This window comes from Stegodyphus dumicola, chromosome 2 (assembly GCF_044657685.1).
Source record: "Stegodyphus dumicola isolate Sdum_Otavi_A_Nest chromosome 2, ASM4465768v1".
Classification (NCBI taxonomy): Eukaryota; Metazoa; Arthropoda; class Arachnida; order Araneae; family Eresidae; genus Stegodyphus; species Stegodyphus dumicola.
Genome location: NC_140769.1, coordinates 59,975,277 through 59,994,648, shown reverse-complemented (window position 1 = coordinate 59,994,648; position 19,372 = coordinate 59,975,277). Strand labels below are relative to the sequence as shown.

The following is a 19,372-nucleotide window of genomic DNA, read 5'->3' as shown; positions in this document are numbered from 1 at the left end:
ATGTACAGTTAGTTGTTTTATAACAATGCGAGAAATATACATACATTTATGCAGATTTTTCATTATTTAATTTCTTTAAATATAATGCTGGACTCTAACATTTGGTAGCAACAGTTTGAAAATTGAAACGGACGTTTATAGTGATACAATGCAAAATTGCAAAACGAAAACAATAGTCCTTCAGGGACAAAACCTTTGAACTAAAAAGAAAAAGCAAATTTTCCATAAAAAGATGCATTTTGCGCATTTAGCAGAGAAAACTGTGCTTAAAATTTTGTTAGTGTTGACATCCATTCTTCACTTAATACATCTTAGCTATCATTTATTAGAGTTGATTTTAACTACACACCACTGCCTGCTGCTGGTTAAAATTAAAAGATAATCTGAAAAAATATGTTAACTGGACTTTTGTACATAGGTTAGTGAATAAAATATATAAATTAGGTGACTGACAATGCATGTTCGAGTTTGGGGATGCATGCAATGTCATGGACAGTGCTCTCTCTCTCCCCAGCTGTTCAGCCACTGTTCCACAGTTCAGCCAGCTGTTCAGTTCACCTACCCCATTAAAATGAACAGCTGGCTGAACTCATGGTTTGAGAAAAGAAATAATGTTCCCAAAAAGCATTTATTGAAAGTATAAACATTTTTATTTTCGAATGATTCCACATACATTTAATGACAGAATTTTAGTTATTATTAAAACACAAACGATAAATTAGAAGCAAAACTATGAAAGAAATAATATAATTAAATGTCATTCAGAGAATGAAGCAACGGATTTGAATATTTAGTTTTGGAAATCAGGTGTATTAGCATTGCTGCAATCAAAATTTTACTTAAAGCTTAAAAAATAAATAAAAAAAAATAATAATTAAATATCAGCAATTTCTCACTAAGTGCACCAAGATAGCAAAATGAAAAGCAATTGTTCAACACACCCCTATAAAAATGGATTAGGGTCTGTTTCTACGGGAAAAGATACCTACTAGGAAACAGAAGATATCAGTCGAACGAATAGGTCAGCTTATTCAACAGACTTAACACTTACTCCCCAGATTCCAGTTGAACATGCAGGCTGCTGAATCACAGCATGCCAGTACCTCCCTAGACCTTCCAAAAGCTGAAAGTGCACTTTCAGAATAGTGGCATAAAGTTCTACAAGATTTCTTCAAAAGTATGGTAAACTGTACGAAATCGAGATACTTAATAAGTTTCTTGAGGTGAGTATAAATCACATTAAAGAGATTTAATGGAAAAAAGGAAAGAACATTTTCTCATCATTTTAAAACTTCTATAAATTTGACTTTAAATTCAGTATTTTAAAGATTAATAAAATGGCAAACAAGGTAATTTACGTTAAATAATGCTTCTGAACAAATCGTTTTGATAATTTTTAAATATACTATTTATATCTACCAATATCTTTTAATTTTGACGTGTAGAAGCTAACACTAGATATATCCTTGAAAGGATTTAAGTTAATAAATCTACAAATGGCTGTACCAATAAAAAGCCCATGAAACTGTAACTAACTTAAGTTTAAATAGGCATAGTTTCATGACCATTTACAACATACTTCTTAACTTCTTAAGAGCATAATAAAACAGTTTAATGCATAATAAGTGACAAACTTCTTACTAAAACTTTTACCTGTTATTAATTTGCCTGCAAATATCAAAATCAAACTTCTTATTAAAACTTTTACCTGTAATCAATGGCACAATTGCTTAGATTTATATGAAGTTCAGTTACAATAGCAGGTGGAACATATCCATTGATGGGATAATCATTGATTTTCAAGAAATCAATAAATTGGTTAATCCACAACTGTTGAACAGGATAAGTATGGTGACGAAGTGTCGCAGATGAAATGTCCATGGCAACTTTGAACGTCTAAAAAAAAAAGTAAAACAATGAAAATTTCAAGAATTATTTAAACAATTAACCAGTTATATATTTTTGGTATTTTGTGCTTTGCAAAATGTTTAAATAATATTTAAATTGAAACAATAAATATTATTATGTGCCAGTCCTTAGAGAACATGAATACACGAAATATTCCACATGATAAAATTTATATTTATAATTAAGAAAGAAAAATATAACATTAAAACTTTGGCACAAAAGAGCAGATTATATTGCACAAAAACTGGCAAATAAAGGGTAAAAGATATCTTCAATGAATAATAATTTACATAATAAAAGTTTTACCTAATAATACTTTATCACATATTATATGGCTAAGTAATACATATTTAGTTCATACTCATGAGTGGAAATATCTATTCAAAGTGTTAAAATACGAGGCTATATGTATACCTCAAATGTTACGGAAATTTTAATAGTATACAATATATATATGTGCAGATGATGCACAAGTAGATGTACATGAAAAGTTAAGGATACTTAAAAACATTTTATTAGAAATTTTATTTCTTATTCTTACTGACAAGTTTTTACATTGATGCATTATGCAGTGTACTGGCCCACTCAACTTTCAGTAGTTAAAAGAGATTGTATCAATGGTAAAGCACATACAATTTTCTTTTCTCTTAGAATTCAACAATTTTTAATATAGTATAAAATTTAAGGTAATATATATACGAGGGTTGGAACTTTAATAGTGGCAACTATTTATTTACAAGGAATACAAAAGTGATTCATGTCACCATGTTTTATATTCCTTCAATATAGTCGCCAGCATTGTGTACAACCCGTTTCCAACGATGTGGAAGTCGCAGAATACCTGTAGCAGCGCCTGTTTTGTTGATAGTTTGAATGGACGGGTTTACTGCCACAAGAATCTCAGGAACAGTTTGGAAGCGAGTGCCACGAAGTGGTTCCTTCATCTTAGGAATTAAGTCATAGTCACAAGGGCTTAGATCTGGGGAGTATGGTGGATGGTAAAGCACTTCCCAGCCCCATCGCTTGAAGAAATCAGTCACAGCTTGCGCTGCATGCGGCCGAGCATTATCATGCAAAATGAGAGGAGCGTTCTGCAGAAAGTGTCGCCGTTTTTTTCTCAAAGCTGGTCAGAGATTGTGCTCCAAAAATGAGCAGTAATACTGCGCAGTGACGGTCCGCTGTGGGGGAACGGTATGCGTTAGGATGACACCATCACAGTCGTACACGAGAATCACCATAACTTTCACACTGCTGGGGTTCTGACGAAATTTCAAACGTTGTGGTGACCCGTGATGACGCCATTCGTTTGATTCGCGTTTCAGTTCTGGCTGGTACAATCGGGCCCAAGTCTCATCCAGAGTAATGATACATCATAAAAAAGCATCTCCTTCACGCTCATAGCGCTCCAGGTGGGTTCGGGCAGCATCGTATCGTAGCCATTTCTGCATTTCCGTCAATTGATGTGGAACCCATCGTGAAGCAATTTTTCTCACGGGCAGGCGTTCCTTCAGAATGTGCAGCACAGTCGTATGCACTAATCCTGTTTGTCCGGCCAGCTGACGAATCGTTTAGGGGCGATTACTGTCCATTAGTGCGGCAACAGCTTGCACGTCTGCATTGCTGACACTTGGACGACCTGGTCGCAGCATGTCTGCCACGTTTTGGCGTCCTTCATTGAATGTTTTCACCCATCTTGCTACGGTTCTGTAAGGCAATGCAGATTCCCTGCAAGCCTCTTGAAGCCCTTGATGACACTGTCGTGCTGTACGACCTCTGGCACATTCAAATTTTATCCAACATCGTTGTTCTTGTTTTGAAAACATCCTGACAACACTTACTTTAGACCGCGAGCTAATACAAGGATCCGTTCTTCGCGTCACTCCGCATGCGCGTGACGTAGGTAGGACGAGTCTTTTTGCTGAGAGGTAAGGTAGGTATGTACGAGGCGTATTCGGAAACTAAGTACTGTTTTGAAAAAAAAATAGTAAAACAATTTTTTCGAATGCAATTTTATTTTTACATGAAAATACATGTCTTAAACTCTTTTTCAACATAGTTTCCGCCAATGATCAAACACTTGTCATAGCGGGTGACCAGTTTTTGTATACCATCGTCAAAGAAACTTCCCGCCAGTTTCGATAACCACGACTCCACAGCATTTTTTGTGTCATCGTCAGATCCAAAGCGCTTGCCACCAAGCTCGCGCTTCATGTACAGGAACAAGTGATAGTCGGACGGCGCCTAGTCCGGGCTGTAAGGCAGGTGATCGAACTGCTCCCAATGAAACTGTCGAATTTACGACCAGCGAATTTACGAGTGACACCAGCAGTATGGGGCCGAGCATTGTCATGGGGCAACACAATTCCTTTACTGAGTATTCCTCTTTGTTTGTTTTGAATGGCACGCCTTAGTTTTGTTAGTTGTTTTTTAGTTGTTTTGTTACAGTCTCACAATATCGTGCCGCATTAATGGTTTCACCTCTGGGAAGAAATTCAGTATGCAAAACGCCATTCCTATCTCAGAAGACAGTGCACATGATTTTTTGTGATGACATTGTCATTTTGATTTTTTGTTTTTTCGGAGAATGAGTGTGTCTCCACTCCATCGATTGTTGTTTCGATTCTGGTGTGAAATGACACACCCAAGTTTCATCACCTGTCACAATTTGGTTTAAAAAGTTTTCTCCCTCATCACTGTACCGCGTGAGAAATGTCAGGGCACTACCAAGTCGCTTTGTTTTGTGAACATCAGTGAGCATTTTTGGAACCCATCGGGAACACAGTTTGCGATAATTCAAGCGGTCAGACACAATTTCGTACAAAACAGTACGTGAAATTTGTGGAAATGTCTCTGAAACAGTTGTCATTGTGAAACGTCTGTTCTCATGAATTGCTTCAATAACTTTCCTTACCAAATCATCGGTGACAACAGAAGGCCGACCACTCCGAGCCTCGGCGTGAACATTTGTTCGACCTGCGTTAAACATTCTTACCCACTTTCTCACCATTCCATCACTTATCGCGTATTCATCGTAAACTTCTGTCACTTGACGATAAATTTTGGCCGGTTTAACATTCCTCGCGTTCAAAAATTTAATCACGGCACAAATTTCACAGTCAGTGAGAGAACTAATTGTCTTAAAAATTTTGAATGTGCACAGCAAACTGAAAACACAACATAGAGCAACCAAAATGGCGACAATTGAAAGTCAGTGAACAAGAAAGACTAGTGCACATGCGCGGGACGCTTACCACAGCGCTGCGACGGTGCTAGAATGAAACGGTACTTAATTTCCGAATACGCTACGTAGTTCACGTGTGGTATACGCGATATTCTTTGGTTTTTGTTGCGTAGCGTTTTTTCAGCTGTGTTGCCACTATTAAAGTTCCAACCCTCGTATATAAGAAAGCAATCAAAATTTCAAAATTATTTATAAAACATCCTGAGATACTTGAGTATGTCAGTGCCTAATGATAATACATTATTACAGATTCTTTCACAAAAGAAGCTGTTCTGGATTTTTCTAGAAAAATGTTAGCAAACTTTTATTTATTTGTCGATGTTCTCTCTCCCCCCTCCTTTTTTTTTCAAAGGAAAGGGCAGTAGCTGGGTGGAAAACTTTGTTTTAAATTCTAAAGTCAACTTCACACCTATTAAAGTATGCACACCTTGCAAAAAAAAAAAAAAAGGGGGGGGGGACAGGTCTATACCTCCCGTTCTACTGAACTGATTGTCGAAATTTAGCTTGCGTTTCCCATGTCTCAAAAGTGTGACTTAAAATATTAGATTTATACATAGCACTGTTACAACATAGGTATTTTGACGCAAAATCAACCTTTTTCTGAACTAACATACCATTTTTTTTTCTATATTACAATTCTCTGACTCAAATTATGCCTAGATATTAAAGTTTGTAATTTTTGGTGAGAAATTTATGGAGAAATTAAAAAATTTATCTTGGTGCATTTTTGGCAGTTTGAGCCACTTGGCGAACTTATTAATTTATAGGAACCTATTTTCTTTTCTTTTTTCCATTGTACACCAGCAGAAAAAAAATTATCGCTCATACTTTCAAAATAATTTTAATTATTTAAATAATTTTTTCATAAAAAATAGGCGAATTTTATTTGGAATGAACATAAATTTCGAAATGTGAAAGGAAGAATCAAATAAGTTTAATAAATAAAGAGAAATTAATAAATATATACCAAATTCAATTAACATGGAGAAGCTAAAATTTTAAGAACTAATTTTTTAAAAACTATTTGTGCGATTTTTACAAAACTTGGCACTTTGACTTAATTTGAGATATAGGATCGGAAAAAAAAAAAAAAAAAAAAAGGTATGCTATTTCAGAAAAAGTCTGATTTTGTGTTAAAATACCTATGTTAGAACAATGCTATATATAAATCTAATACACATTCTAAGTCATGCTTTCAAGACATGTAAAACGAAAATTAAAATTCGACAATCGGTCCAATAGAACAGGAGATATAGAATTGTCCCCCCTTTTTTTTGTGCAAGGCATACATATCTGCACTGTGCCATTTTTTAATAATCCTTTCCCAGTGAAAGTTGCTTGTGTTAATTTTTACTGCATTTGTGTATTAGATATGCTGAAAAATGAAAGAGAAGCAGCCTATTATTTTCAGGAATTAGGTACTATGGTAAAAAATTACAAATGAATTCTTATGCAGTGAAACTTTAGATAATAGAAGATCTATAATGGAAATATATACTCAACTGTCAACAAAGTGTTAGAATAAGGACATGAAACTGATTGAGAGAAGTCACTTGCCTTCTTATTTAGCAGAATTCATATGAAGATAAAGACACATATGAATAACAATCTGATTTGATTTCAAAAGCAATTGCTGAGCAATACCTTCCACATAATTAAAAAAAAAGTTTAATGATCTGATGATGTCGAGAATATATTTCACTACCAAAAGACACTAATAAACTGTTCATGGTATATTATTGAGTACTGGCTAAAACCCAAAGACAAGTTAGTAATAATTGTAAACAAGAAAGCAGGAACTGGAATCGCAAACAAATTTAAACATAAAGTTAAAATTTCACAAAAGTGGTACAAAATTATCAAATGCATATATTTTTGAATTTTTACAACTAGGTATTCATTAACTTGTGAAATAATTCACCTTTATTTGCTGTTTGGGATTTCGCACAGTATGTACAGCAACTTTTAACATATCCCTGATATTTTGACTATCACAGTTAGATTTTAACAACATTCCTGGCTCTGATTCATAAATTATACGATTCAAATTGCTTTGTATGGTGCTGCTGAATGACTGTACAACTGGTGTATCTACATCTTGTAAAACTGCACCTGTAATATATAAAATAATATTTCATAATGAAGAATCAATGATAAGTTTTCAACAAACTTCAAATATTGTCTACTAAAATAAAAAATTTTATATCATATTTTACTTATTTAAGATTATAAACATAACATGTATGATAATTCTAATTATAAAGAATAATTAAAATTCACAGGAGAATCCATTATAAAGCAATATAATTATTATGAATTTAACCCACATTTGTATCACTTAACAAAGTTATACTAAAGGCAATATGTTTTTCATTTTTGCAAGGGATAAAAAATACAGGCAGCGTGATAACTAAAATTACTTTCAGCAAGTTACAAACCATAATTACATAAATTTAATGCAAGTGATATTACTGCTTACTGACATCAATCTGCAAATAACTAATACTGATACAAGCTTAAACCAAAATTAAAATAGAAATTTCAAATAGAATCTACAAAAATCCTCGATTCGGATTCTGTTCGTTATAATAAAAAGTATTTTACAGCAACTGAAATAGGTTTTTAGTTATTAAGGCTGACAGAAACATGAAAAGTATTTGGAATAATTAAATATCTTTAGATGATGTAAAATGTCTTTAGAAGTGTATCTGTTTTTAGATGATGATTTCACAAAGAAATATAAACATAATCCACATATTTATCAGAACTTTTCTATGATGCTGTAACATTACCTTTAAATATGCTTTACTTTTTCAATAACTTGTAAAATGAACTTAGATTTTAGATAGGATGAGGAAAACTTCATAAAGGGAATAAAATTTGCAGTACAGCATATAATTATAGTTCCTATATTAATAAAGAAATATTTTTGATTTATCAGAATATTTTTTAAATATTTAAATTGAAAACTAAAGAAATAATGATGTAAATTTATGCATTATTTTTACATATTTTTCTGCATTAATTTTCATATATATTATATTATTGTCTACTAGCTCCTATTTAAAAAATAATTCATTTTGTGTCCTATTTTATGGCAATTTTAAGTAGAATTTTTGCAGATTTTATACAATTTTCAATTTGTATGTAACTGTATTTTTATATGTTTTATCAGTTTATTATTTTGTAATACATATGGAATTCTGTACACAGAGAGCTAGTTCCACACGTGTGGGAGCCCAAACAGATAATTTTGTAATTAAGACACAATAACACGTCGAAAAAATACAAATTCAGAAGTCAAACAACAAAAATCAGGGTTATATTTTCAAAATTTTCACAGGACTAGTTTCGATGGTTTTACGAACCACCATCCTCAGCTGCAAAACCGGGGGGGAGGAGGGGGACGGTTGGCAAGTTTTGAAAGTTAGTTGGGCTCTGTCTGATGCAGTTAGTGTCGTAGCTTCGTGTAGAGTTCCAAGGGTTGTAACTAGTGCTGAAAGGTGGCAGCGCTAGTTACAACCCTACTACTACTACTACTAGGTACTAGTGAGGTACTACTGAGTTACCTCACTAGTACCTCAAAATCCGGTAGAGGAAAAAGTTTCCAGGAAAAGAAAAAAGGTTTCTTCGGCAGTCGCAACTGAAGAAAAATCGGCCTCCTGAATCTCATTTAAAAATATTTCTTGAGCTGCAGGAGCAAGCATACTCTTGCAAATACTTGTACATTTCACTATACCACAAGAACTCATTTTGCCAAAAAGAATCCAGAAATAGAGTGTTATACAACATTTTTGTGCAATCCTGGTTATGATGATGCTTAATCCTATATAACTATGATGGTGCTTAATTTCGATTGCTGATATATTGTCCTTTTCCTTTGAAGATTTCTTTACAAAAAAGTTCGAAACCGATTGCGAAGAATCTCTATTCAATATTAACAATTGGTGTTTCTTGCTTTGGTAATGTACGGTTAGGTTAGCGTTATAACTCTAACATCCTTGTACTTAATATTAACCGTTTTCTGACATAATTTACATTCTCCGTTAAAGTCGTCTCTTTTTATAAGCCAATCAAATTAAGTTAACCCACTTGTCTTGAAACGACGTCGAATATTTTGTCTTTTTTTGTGGCACTTGTTCACTTGCAGAATCAGAATCTTTTTTTTTTTTTTCACTAGACATTATTATGGAAACATTTAAATAATTTCAAAATACGCACTTTTTTGTGGATAGCTAGCTAATTGCAAACTAAATTAAAGAACTGATTGAAAATGAGAGGGTGAGGGCGCATGAGCACGGCGGCCATGACTCATCCGTAAGACACTAACTCACCGCTCACGGTAGATCGCTGCTGCAAAGAATATGTATTGACAATAGACGTTCTTTGGCTGCTGTGCGCGGTCGTGTCATTTTCGATGCTCTCAACATTTCGTCCATGCACAATGTATAGTTATTTTCGAGAAACCTGATATTCCGCGAGAGTAATTTCTATTTTAAATTCCTTCCGGGAGCCGGAAGATTTTAATTTTCAGGGCCCAATTCTGGGAGAGGTGGGAACCTTAGTTGTAACCCAGTTAACATATTTTAAGGTTCCAAAATGCCACTAAAGCACCAGAGGTGATACTAAATTGCTTTGTATTATTTTAGGTCTCACTAGATACAAAGAATAAGTTTTGCATGAATTTTTACATTTTTGTGTTTTATCTTGTACCAGTTATAAATAATTGATGGTTGGTTGGTTGGTTTACTTTTAATGGCACAAAACCTTGAAGGCTATTATGCTCCAGACGATGGTTAATAAAATCCACAATTCACAAACACGTTGTATCAGATGAATTGTTGAAATGAACCTGAAATGCTGATGAAGGCATGGAGAAATGCTCTAGCAACAGGTAGAGCAGGATAAAAGAAAAAAAACTTCAAATCATATGGTTAAAAGAGATGTCTTTTAAAAATCTTTTGAGAGTGATGTGAGGGTTTCTTCCAATGAGATCTGTTAAGTTAACATTCGCAGAGTTAAAATGATACTCACGTTTCTGACTAAAAGCAGGAGAACAGGTTAATATAAATAATTGAATTACGTGGTTAGATAACTTTAGTCATTATGGATTTACATGACCACTATTAAATTTTACTTATTTTTTAAACATTATTTATTAAAAAGCCCTATTAAAATCACAATCTAATAAAATTTCACAGTGCAACCAAATTCATCAAAATATTTATGCGTCTTTTTAATCTGAAGCGTGCCCAGACCTTTTGGCTATTTTATATCGATTTCCTTCTCTTTAAGCATCTTTTCTAAGAATTAAAAATTTCTTTCAATATGCAAACCAATGATCTTAGTTTCTGTGTGCTGTATCTCCTAACTTGTCAACATCTCCACAATGTATCTACCTATGAGGGTTTATTTGATCTGGTAAAAGTTAAATAGTCCAACCCCCCTCCCAACAGACGTGCAGCACATTATCGCTATGTCTGAAAGTAACTACAAAGTTAGACAAAGGTGTAAATAAGGAACAGTCAAATTCAAACAAAAAAGGTGGACTAGTGGTCAAAGACTATACAATTTAATTTTAACTTAATTCTTTAGCAATATGAATATTCAGAAGAAATATGAAATATATATGATAAGGGCTGGTTACAGAGCTGGTGTGGCAGAATGTTTAGAATTTAGTGACACACCAAGCAACACAATCTAGAAAAGGCAAAATTTTTAGAATTTAGAGCAGGCACTGGAAGCAGAATTTAAAAGGGCACCAGTGAGCAAAATTTAGAACCTGCAGATGTAAATTTAATATTCCATGTGATTTTACCAGGTGGGAAAATGCCTAGCATCAGACCTGTGTATGATGCATTAAGACATATTAGATGAATCTTTTAAATTGCAACTTTTCAATTTCTTTATTAATCAAAAATTTCCTTTCTATAATGCCTGTCCATGTGATACAATTAGAAGCATTTTTAATATTTCCCATGCTTGTGTCAAGTGTAAAGTAGAGAAAATAAAGGAAAGATATGCATGTTAGAAAAAAGACTCTAGTTTCAGAAGTAAAACGTTCAAATATTATGTTTTCATTGTTCTCCAAAAAGTAAGAAATTCATTGCAAATTTTCAGTAAAATACATCCATTATATGTTCATACCATACAGACATTTTTCATTTTGTGACATTTTTCTGGAATCTTCTAGAATCGTGGGTCTATAAATCTTGCCTTAAAAATCCTTCTAAACTTTCCAAGTTGCATCCTTCGTCAAGTTGTAATTTCTAATGTCCCAAAGAAAAATTACCTCTACCAATTTTGTAACAGCAAACAGCCAGAAATATTTTGGAAAAAAAAAAAATCAGATTTAAAAAGCGTAAAATTAATTTTATAGAGAAAACTGATGCATATTCTGAGAATTTTGAATATTCTGAGACAATTTACATGGGAAAAACTCTTACTATGAAAAAATTAAAAACAAGACATTTTTAATTAATTACACAGCTAATTTTGCTTTTGCTAAGAGCTGTTTCGTAAATTGTGCTTACATTAAACAAACATATCCATTATTAGGGCTGTCCTCTTGAGCTAACCAGTGTGTTATCTGCACTGGTGGCCCAGGGTGCCTAGGCAGTTACTTGAAAAGGCCTCCGTTCCTTGCATAAGGTAACTGGCCTTTGAGAACTGCACTATTACGTTCCACAATGAAAAAAGTATAATAATAATATAAAAATAATTACACACACTCATAAAATAAGAGCCTCTGACATTATCTAACATGAAGAGGGTAAAAGGAACAACTGTACAGAGGTAATTACAAGCCTTTGTTTCGGAACCCAGTACTCCCTCGACAAACTCTAACTTAACATACAATCACCCATAAATTTTAACATGCATTTACCATAGTTTCATATTACTTATCTTTACTAATTTCACTTATTTTTTATATACGCTTCATTTTTAGAATAATTATAAAATTCGTATCCAAAATTTTCAAACAAAATTTCAAAAATTAAAAACTTATCTTAATAGCCTTCCCTAAAAATAATTAAAAATCTAAGAGTTCTTTACTTGCTTTACTAAATTATTAGAATTCCCATTTCTAATATCATTAAATTATATTTTTTCATACCACAGTGTTAAATTTTTTAATATCCAATTTGTTAAGGGAAAAAAAAAATACACTAATGTCCAAAATTATCTTTACATACCCCAAAATGATGATATTCAATGAAATATCGAATCAATGTGATCCGTATTTGCAGGGAATGTGTGAAAACCAAGCCTAATTAGCATTATCCAATCAAAAGTAATCAAACGGTTTGTGATATGCAAATCTAGGCGTTATGTTATCCAAGGGTGAATCAAGCGCTTTGCGCAGAGTGAATATTTGAGTGAATTTCTGCAACATAGCGTTTGATTTCAGTGTGTAGGGACTCAAAGCAGTTTGTTATGGCTTCGAAGTATCATTTGGAAGAATCTGTAAAGTGGCGAATTGTCGGCCGTTTAGAAGCAGGGCAGTCAATCATGGAAACAGCCACATGTCTGAATATTTCAAGACAGACAGTCTCTAAGCTATGGAAACAGTTTCAAAATGATGGAAGTGTTGTAAGGAGGCCTGGACAAGGTCGGAAACGAATGACATCTGCTTCTGAAGATAGGTATCTGGCATTAACTGCCCGTCGTAACAGAAAGGCTACTGCTCGCCAGTTAAGTTCAGAGCTTGCAGCCGCCACTGGAACTGTTGCATCACGGCAAACAATATACAGAAGGCTTAATGAAAAAGGCCTTTATGCCAGAAAGCCAAGGGTATGTGTTTTACTGTCTTCACAGAAAAAGAGGGATCGCTTTAATTGGTGTAAAGAACATCAAAACTGGACTGAACATCAATGGTCCCATGTTCTCTTTACTGATGAGTCGCGGTTTAGTTTAACTGGTGATTCTAAACGTGTTTACATCTGGAGGGAGTCAGGAACACGAAATGATACCTCGAACATTGTGGAACGTGACCGTTTCGGTAGTGGAGGTGTGATGGTATGGGATGGAATAATGATCGATGGACGTACGCCCCTACACGTGTTAAGCAGCGGATCTGTGACAGGTCAGATATATCGAGATGAGGTCTTAGATCCTTATGTAAGACTTTTCAGGGGTGCATATGGACCTGACTTTTTATTTATGGAGGATAATGCCCGTCCACTTCGAGCAAACCTCGTTGACGAATTCCTTGAAAGTGAAGACATTAAGCGAATACCTTGGCCACCAAACTCTCCTGACCTTAACCCGATAGAGAACTTATGGGACTACCTTGGAAGAGCAATTGCACGTATACATCCTCCTCCTAGAGATGTAAATGCTCTGAAGACGGCATTGCTGGAAGAGTGGAGATTAATTCCCCAAACTTTGGTTAACAACGTTATTTCCAGCCTTAAAACACGTTGTGATATGTGTGTACAAGTCAGGGGAGATCATATTCCATATTAAATTTGTAAGACTTAATTCTTTTTCTGAATCATTCCTTTTTGTCTTAACTCTCTTTGTCACACTTTATTACCATTTTTATTGTTTCATGCTACAATTTTATATCATATGAGGTGATCTTCAATTTTTTCTTTTGCATTTATGTGCTATCATGTTATGTATGATTCCACGAAATTTCATTAAATTATAAGTCATAGTCTCTGAGAAATCCGTGAATTTATGCATGTAAACATAATTTTGGACATGAGTGTATCAGTTCCCAATGAAGATTTAATTATGCAAAAACAGACGTGAAAACAATTTTCTGGCACCTACCTCACTTGTAAATTTAATCCTATAACTTCAAAAGAACAACCTAAATTATTCGCATAAGAGCCATATTAAGATACGCAGCTAACACTCTGAAAATATTTGTTAGCACTCAGAAAATATTCCTCCTTTTACTATACACAAACACTGGATTAATTTTAGAAAGCTGGCTCTAGATTTCATTTTTAAGCACTCGGGAATTCTATGATACGAATTTATTTTTCACATTTTCAAATTGCTGTTTAATTACAACGTTGCACTTATTAAATCATCCTATATGATAGATTAAATTCGAAGAATGGATTTTGAATTAAAACATTTAAAACTTTTAACACAACTTGCTGATTACAGGTTGCACACATAGATTGACAGAGCCAAAGATATCTTGAAGATTAGAACATGAAGGCATAATTTAACTAATTCACTTTCCCAGTCATAGCAACAATTTGGATGATAACACTTCTGTGAAGAATAGGCACACTTTGATTTAAAACACTTTTTTTTTTCTTCTAAACACTTATGAGATAGCTGCCCACTTCATTTTCACAGACGTTATCACTTTTGGACTTGCAGATACTCGATATACATTATGAATTTTTGTTACACATGGAAGTTAGAAGAGAAGGTTGGTTATTGTAGACACTGTGATGACATTTCCACTGGAATTCCAATGCACAGGACATGTGTCCTGTCGACTTGTAATATATTCAGGAGCAGGAATTTTGATGTCTTAGAATGCAGAAACAACGATCCACAATGAATAGGAAATCTGGCAATCAAGGTATATTTAATTCAACTTTTATTGCAGTAAACATGATATGGCCGAATCCAGCCGGCACATTACTTGTGCCTATTCCAAAAAGTTTACATTTTTGATAACTTTGTAACACGAAAGCAGCAGCAGAGAGACAGCAGTGCAGGTAGGCCAAAGCATAGAAAGGAAGTGTGCTATGTTCAGGATGAAATCTTAAGTCAAACTGAGTTAGTTTTGGTTCTCAAAGCATTTTGATTGGATAGTTAATATTGCTGTAAAATTATTATTGGATGGTTGAGTTTTAGTTCCATTTACATCATCAGAATTACGTAAAGAGTCATATGACATAGAATAGTCTCGAAATAACACAGTGCAGAAAGAGGTTACTATTTTTAGAATAGAGAAGGGAAATTAATTTATGCTGCTAATTTAATCTTTTACATATTCTTTTTTCTCTTACATATATATATGTATATATACACATTGCAGTTTATTACTATTCTACCATATTTTTTAATAATGCATTTCTAATAATTTTTAATAATTCTAATAATTTAATTTTTTAATAATGCAAGTTGAAAATTCAGTCTATATAAAAAGTTACCTTTATGATACAAAGAACTTTTTTCTGCTAAAAAACACAAATACGATTCATTCGGGTCCCCTTTATATGAGGATGCTATGAATAATTGTCCATCTTCAACATGAAGTTGTAACTTTCCGCAATATTCAGGCATTACTTTATTGTCTGCATCCTGAAAAGAAAAATTCAAAAAATGGTACCAATTTCTTTCTAAAATCATCCAAATTACAGAAAAAATACAACATAAATGCCTAAAACGTTTCTTAAAAGATATGAAAGTGATTAAGTCACAGGATTAAAAATTAACACAATAAAATTAACTATTATATTAAACTAACACTGCAAGCATTATATTATTTTAAAATGATGGGGTCTAAGGATTCCTATATTAAAATTAAAATAATCAACTTAAAATGTTAAATAGCACTATACTCAAATATACTTAATAAAGCAAGTTGTTAAATAAAGCAAGTTACAAAATATTAGAAGTTTGAAAACACCTGCTACTAGCCATTCACTGTAATATATGATGCACCTCAATGAGTAGAACACTTCAATAAAGTGCCCTAATATCTTCTGAATTAAAAAAGTACAAGTAGCATAGTAAATCTAGTACAAGTGGCTTCTGCGAGGCAGATTTTTTTATAAGCTATGGTTCTTTTTCCTATTTTCTTTTATTAGGAACAATAGTTTTCAGTTTTGACTCAAAAACATGCAGTTTAAATAAATTTGATAAGTAATTAAATCTGGTCAGTACACTCTCATTTCTAGATCTCTAAGTTCCACCCCCCCTGTTCCATACGCTAACCAGATTTCAGACATCTTACCAATCTGAGATATTCTATATCTTCATAACACCCTTTGCATCATCTTTCATATGTTACTAAAATAAGTACTGATAAACACACCAGCGGAATAATAATGTTAGTGTCACATAAATGAAATATATTATTATTAAATTGGAACAGAGATGAAATAATACATAAAAATATGCAAGCTATCAATGAAAAAATATAAATGATTCTTCATTGCAATAGTAAGTGACTTCTTTAACTTGCAAATAATGATCAATGACTTCCCTGAGAAAATCTTGTTCCAGGTATCTTTTAAATCAGAAAATATAGCAAACTTGTTGTTTGACCCCAGGCAAATTATTGCAATATGGCACATAACACTTTGTGCCAGAATCATTTCTTATATTAACTAAATAATGTAAATGTTTGTTAAAATATCTGTTAGATATATTATAAAATATATCAAAGAGCTATACTGAAAAAATAAAAATTACAAAATAAAATGTACTGTTTTTAAACCATGAAGCTTATCACATGGATACGAAATGTGCTGCTATAATTTGAAAGACAGAGATTTCCCCCAACCATTGGCAATAGTTTTCAAAAGTGACAATGGGTCATCATATTGGAACAAAAATTATGTTCATTCTATTAAACTATTAAAAGTTACATGAAAATCGCTCAGATCTTTATAATGGGATTAGCTGTTACATATAGGCTTATATTAATGCATGCTAAACGTAGATTGATAGTTCACTGTTCTATTATGTTGCTATTATAATAATAATAATTAATATAAAACTGCAAACATTATTTCATTCGTAAAATTAAAAATTTCCACTAAGCATTATTAAGAAATGAGAAAGAAAGAGCTTGAGGACCAGCTTGAGGACCAGTTCTGAATCTTAAGCTTTTAGAAAACTAAATAAAATTTCACAATTGATTTATTACAAAACCCACTATTTTTTAAATAAACATTCCATAAATTTTTATTCCAAAATGAATATAGTATCATACCAGTGCTGGTGTATTTACAGTGAGCATCCCTTTTGTTATAACTAAGGATACTGAGATTTTAGTGAACATGTCATCATTTGTTTTTCTTTTGTGCTTTTGCTGCTGACGTTGACAGTATTCAAAAACAGAACAGTAAGCAGCTTCTTCTTCATCTGAATCTGAATTTGAATCTATAAGAAAAATTACTGAATTACCTTCAGATAAAAATAGCATGAAATCATATTTTAACAAACTATTAATAAATAAATAAATAAAACAAAGGAACAATTATTTTCTTTTCGGCAGATGACATAATATATTCTGAAAATGTTCTTGAGAACTGTAAAAATTAAGCTCTTAAGATGATTATATCAACAGAACTTCACAAAAGAAGAAACAGAAAAGATAAGAAAGGCTAATATAAAAGGCTGTTAAGAATCAATTAATAAAAGAAATAATTTTCATAAAAATGTTTTTACATTACAAAAGTGTACAAAGTAATGACTGTTTCAGTATCACAAACAAAATGGAGGTATGAAAAATTAAGAAAAACTTTGATCTTCATTTTCTAACTGCTGAAAAATATTGTTGCGTTTTTCTTTTCCGACACCAGTTATGACGTTATTTTCTTCCTTCACGTTCGTATGGGGTTCATGTGGATTTGGAGTGAATAACGACAACACTTGATGTAAAGTTGTTGAAGATCTACAATAAACACACTGAAACAATCAGCAACACAGCCTTCACGCTGTAAGGCAATAACGGTGAAGACAGTTTCACTGCAAAGCACCAGAGTACAGCTCGCTCCTGACTTTGCTTGGTCGTTCTCGGAACTCCACGTACTCTCGAGACTCTCCACGCTACAACTCGCACATGCACTCGACAACACACAGAGCACAGCTCCTTACTCTTTGGTTCAGTCGTTCCCGGAGCTTAACATACTCTCTCGACGATACACTAAGAGTCTCTTCGATGCACTCGATGACCCACTCGGCACTCGCTGGTCGGCTGTCAACTCGACCATTTCCGCATGGACTAACTAAATGAGACACACTCGCTCAATGACTGACTATCAGCTCTCTAGACGAGGCACACTGACTGACTGCGGGCCAGCAGGGTTTATATAGCTTTTGGCTTGTGTTCGAGAACATTCTGGGCTAAACCAGTAAGAATTCGTTCCAGAAGGTTCTGCATCCATTCATGGTATATCACCAATTTTGTTGCCAAATGTGGCAACCCTGCTTTACCTTGCTATTTATGGCAACCCTAAACCTGCTTTGCGGGAAAGCTATCTCACCGTGCCTGTACATTTTGTAGCACTATCATTATGTAAGGTTTATATGAACTAACCCATTATTTCTTGTTAAATCTATCTGCATTTCTACTGTTTTGCCTATTCTATCAGAATGTGTAAATTAAGTGAGTTTTAAAAAGGATTAATGATATAAGTTAAATGAGCATTCTGGAACATCTGCCTGCCCTGGTGAAACTCCTCTGCTGTTATCTGCCCTTAGCACTGTTGCTACTATCTAGTGAGTTGTTTCTGATAGAAAATTCAATAAATTAGTAATGGACTATTAGAGGCAAGTTATTGAACTTAAACTCTTACTTTGAATCATGGTGTATATCTATCCATAAGTAGCGGAATTTCTTCATTGGTTCATCAATTTTCTTAATTGTTTTAGTTCTATAATTTCTGACTGAAATTCAAATAAATCCTTCAATTGTTTACATTACTGTAATTACTTAAGAGTTCAACTTTGTATTGAAATGCAAAGTTGGGGTGAAAATTTACCCAGTAGTTGAGAAAACTATATTATATATAGTCTAAATAAGCTAAATTCAGGTTATCTTTATTGTCTAATTTAAGTAAAGTCACATTAAGAATATTTAAATATTGCCAGCTATGGCTGCTGGTGGTGACAGAAGCTTCAAAAACTAATATAATATATGCAAAATATTTTCTTATCAGAAAAAACTTTCAAACATGCTTTTTATTTCTACAGAACATAAATTTAGTAACTCCTCTGCTGTTAATTGTGTAAGTGAAAACTGAAAAATATTATTGAAGATTTTGAAAATTGGAACAATACTTTTTACATCAATTCAATTACTTATTCATACTGTATCTGCTATTTGTCAAAAAGGAATTTCTTAATAGTGTTCATTTAAAATCTATTAATTACTACTTACATCATTTTTCTGAATATATGATATCAAATGGGGGGGATGGATATTACATGAACAAATAACTTGAATAACTGATCTTAACTTTGCAAACTCCATCATATTTCAGTTTTTATTAAGTTATATTCTATTAA

At 33.1% G+C, this 19,372-nt stretch overlaps 1 protein-coding gene across 4 annotated transcripts in view; it reads right to left on the bottom strand.

The window, feature by feature from the left end:
• Positions 1–19,372, bottom strand: part of Atg2 (Autophagy-related 2) — a 286,485-nt gene that overhangs the window by 90,926 nt on the left and 176,187 nt on the right. For all 4 annotated transcript variants that reach the window (XR_015039434.1, XM_085810699.1, XM_085810697.1 and 1 more), the window contains exons 21-24: positions 17,073–17,242; positions 15,283–15,433; positions 7,071–7,261; positions 1,709–1,896 (exon numbers count right to left, since the gene is read on the bottom strand). Coding sequence is in view for 3 of the 4 variants with exons in the window: in XM_085810699.1 (XP_085666825.1) it covers positions 1,709–1,896; positions 7,071–7,261; positions 15,283–15,433; positions 17,073–17,242 (700 nt within the window). In the remaining variant the exon portion in view is untranslated. The remainder of the gene's footprint in view (positions 1–1,708; positions 1,897–7,070; positions 7,262–15,282; positions 15,434–17,072; positions 17,243–19,372) is intronic.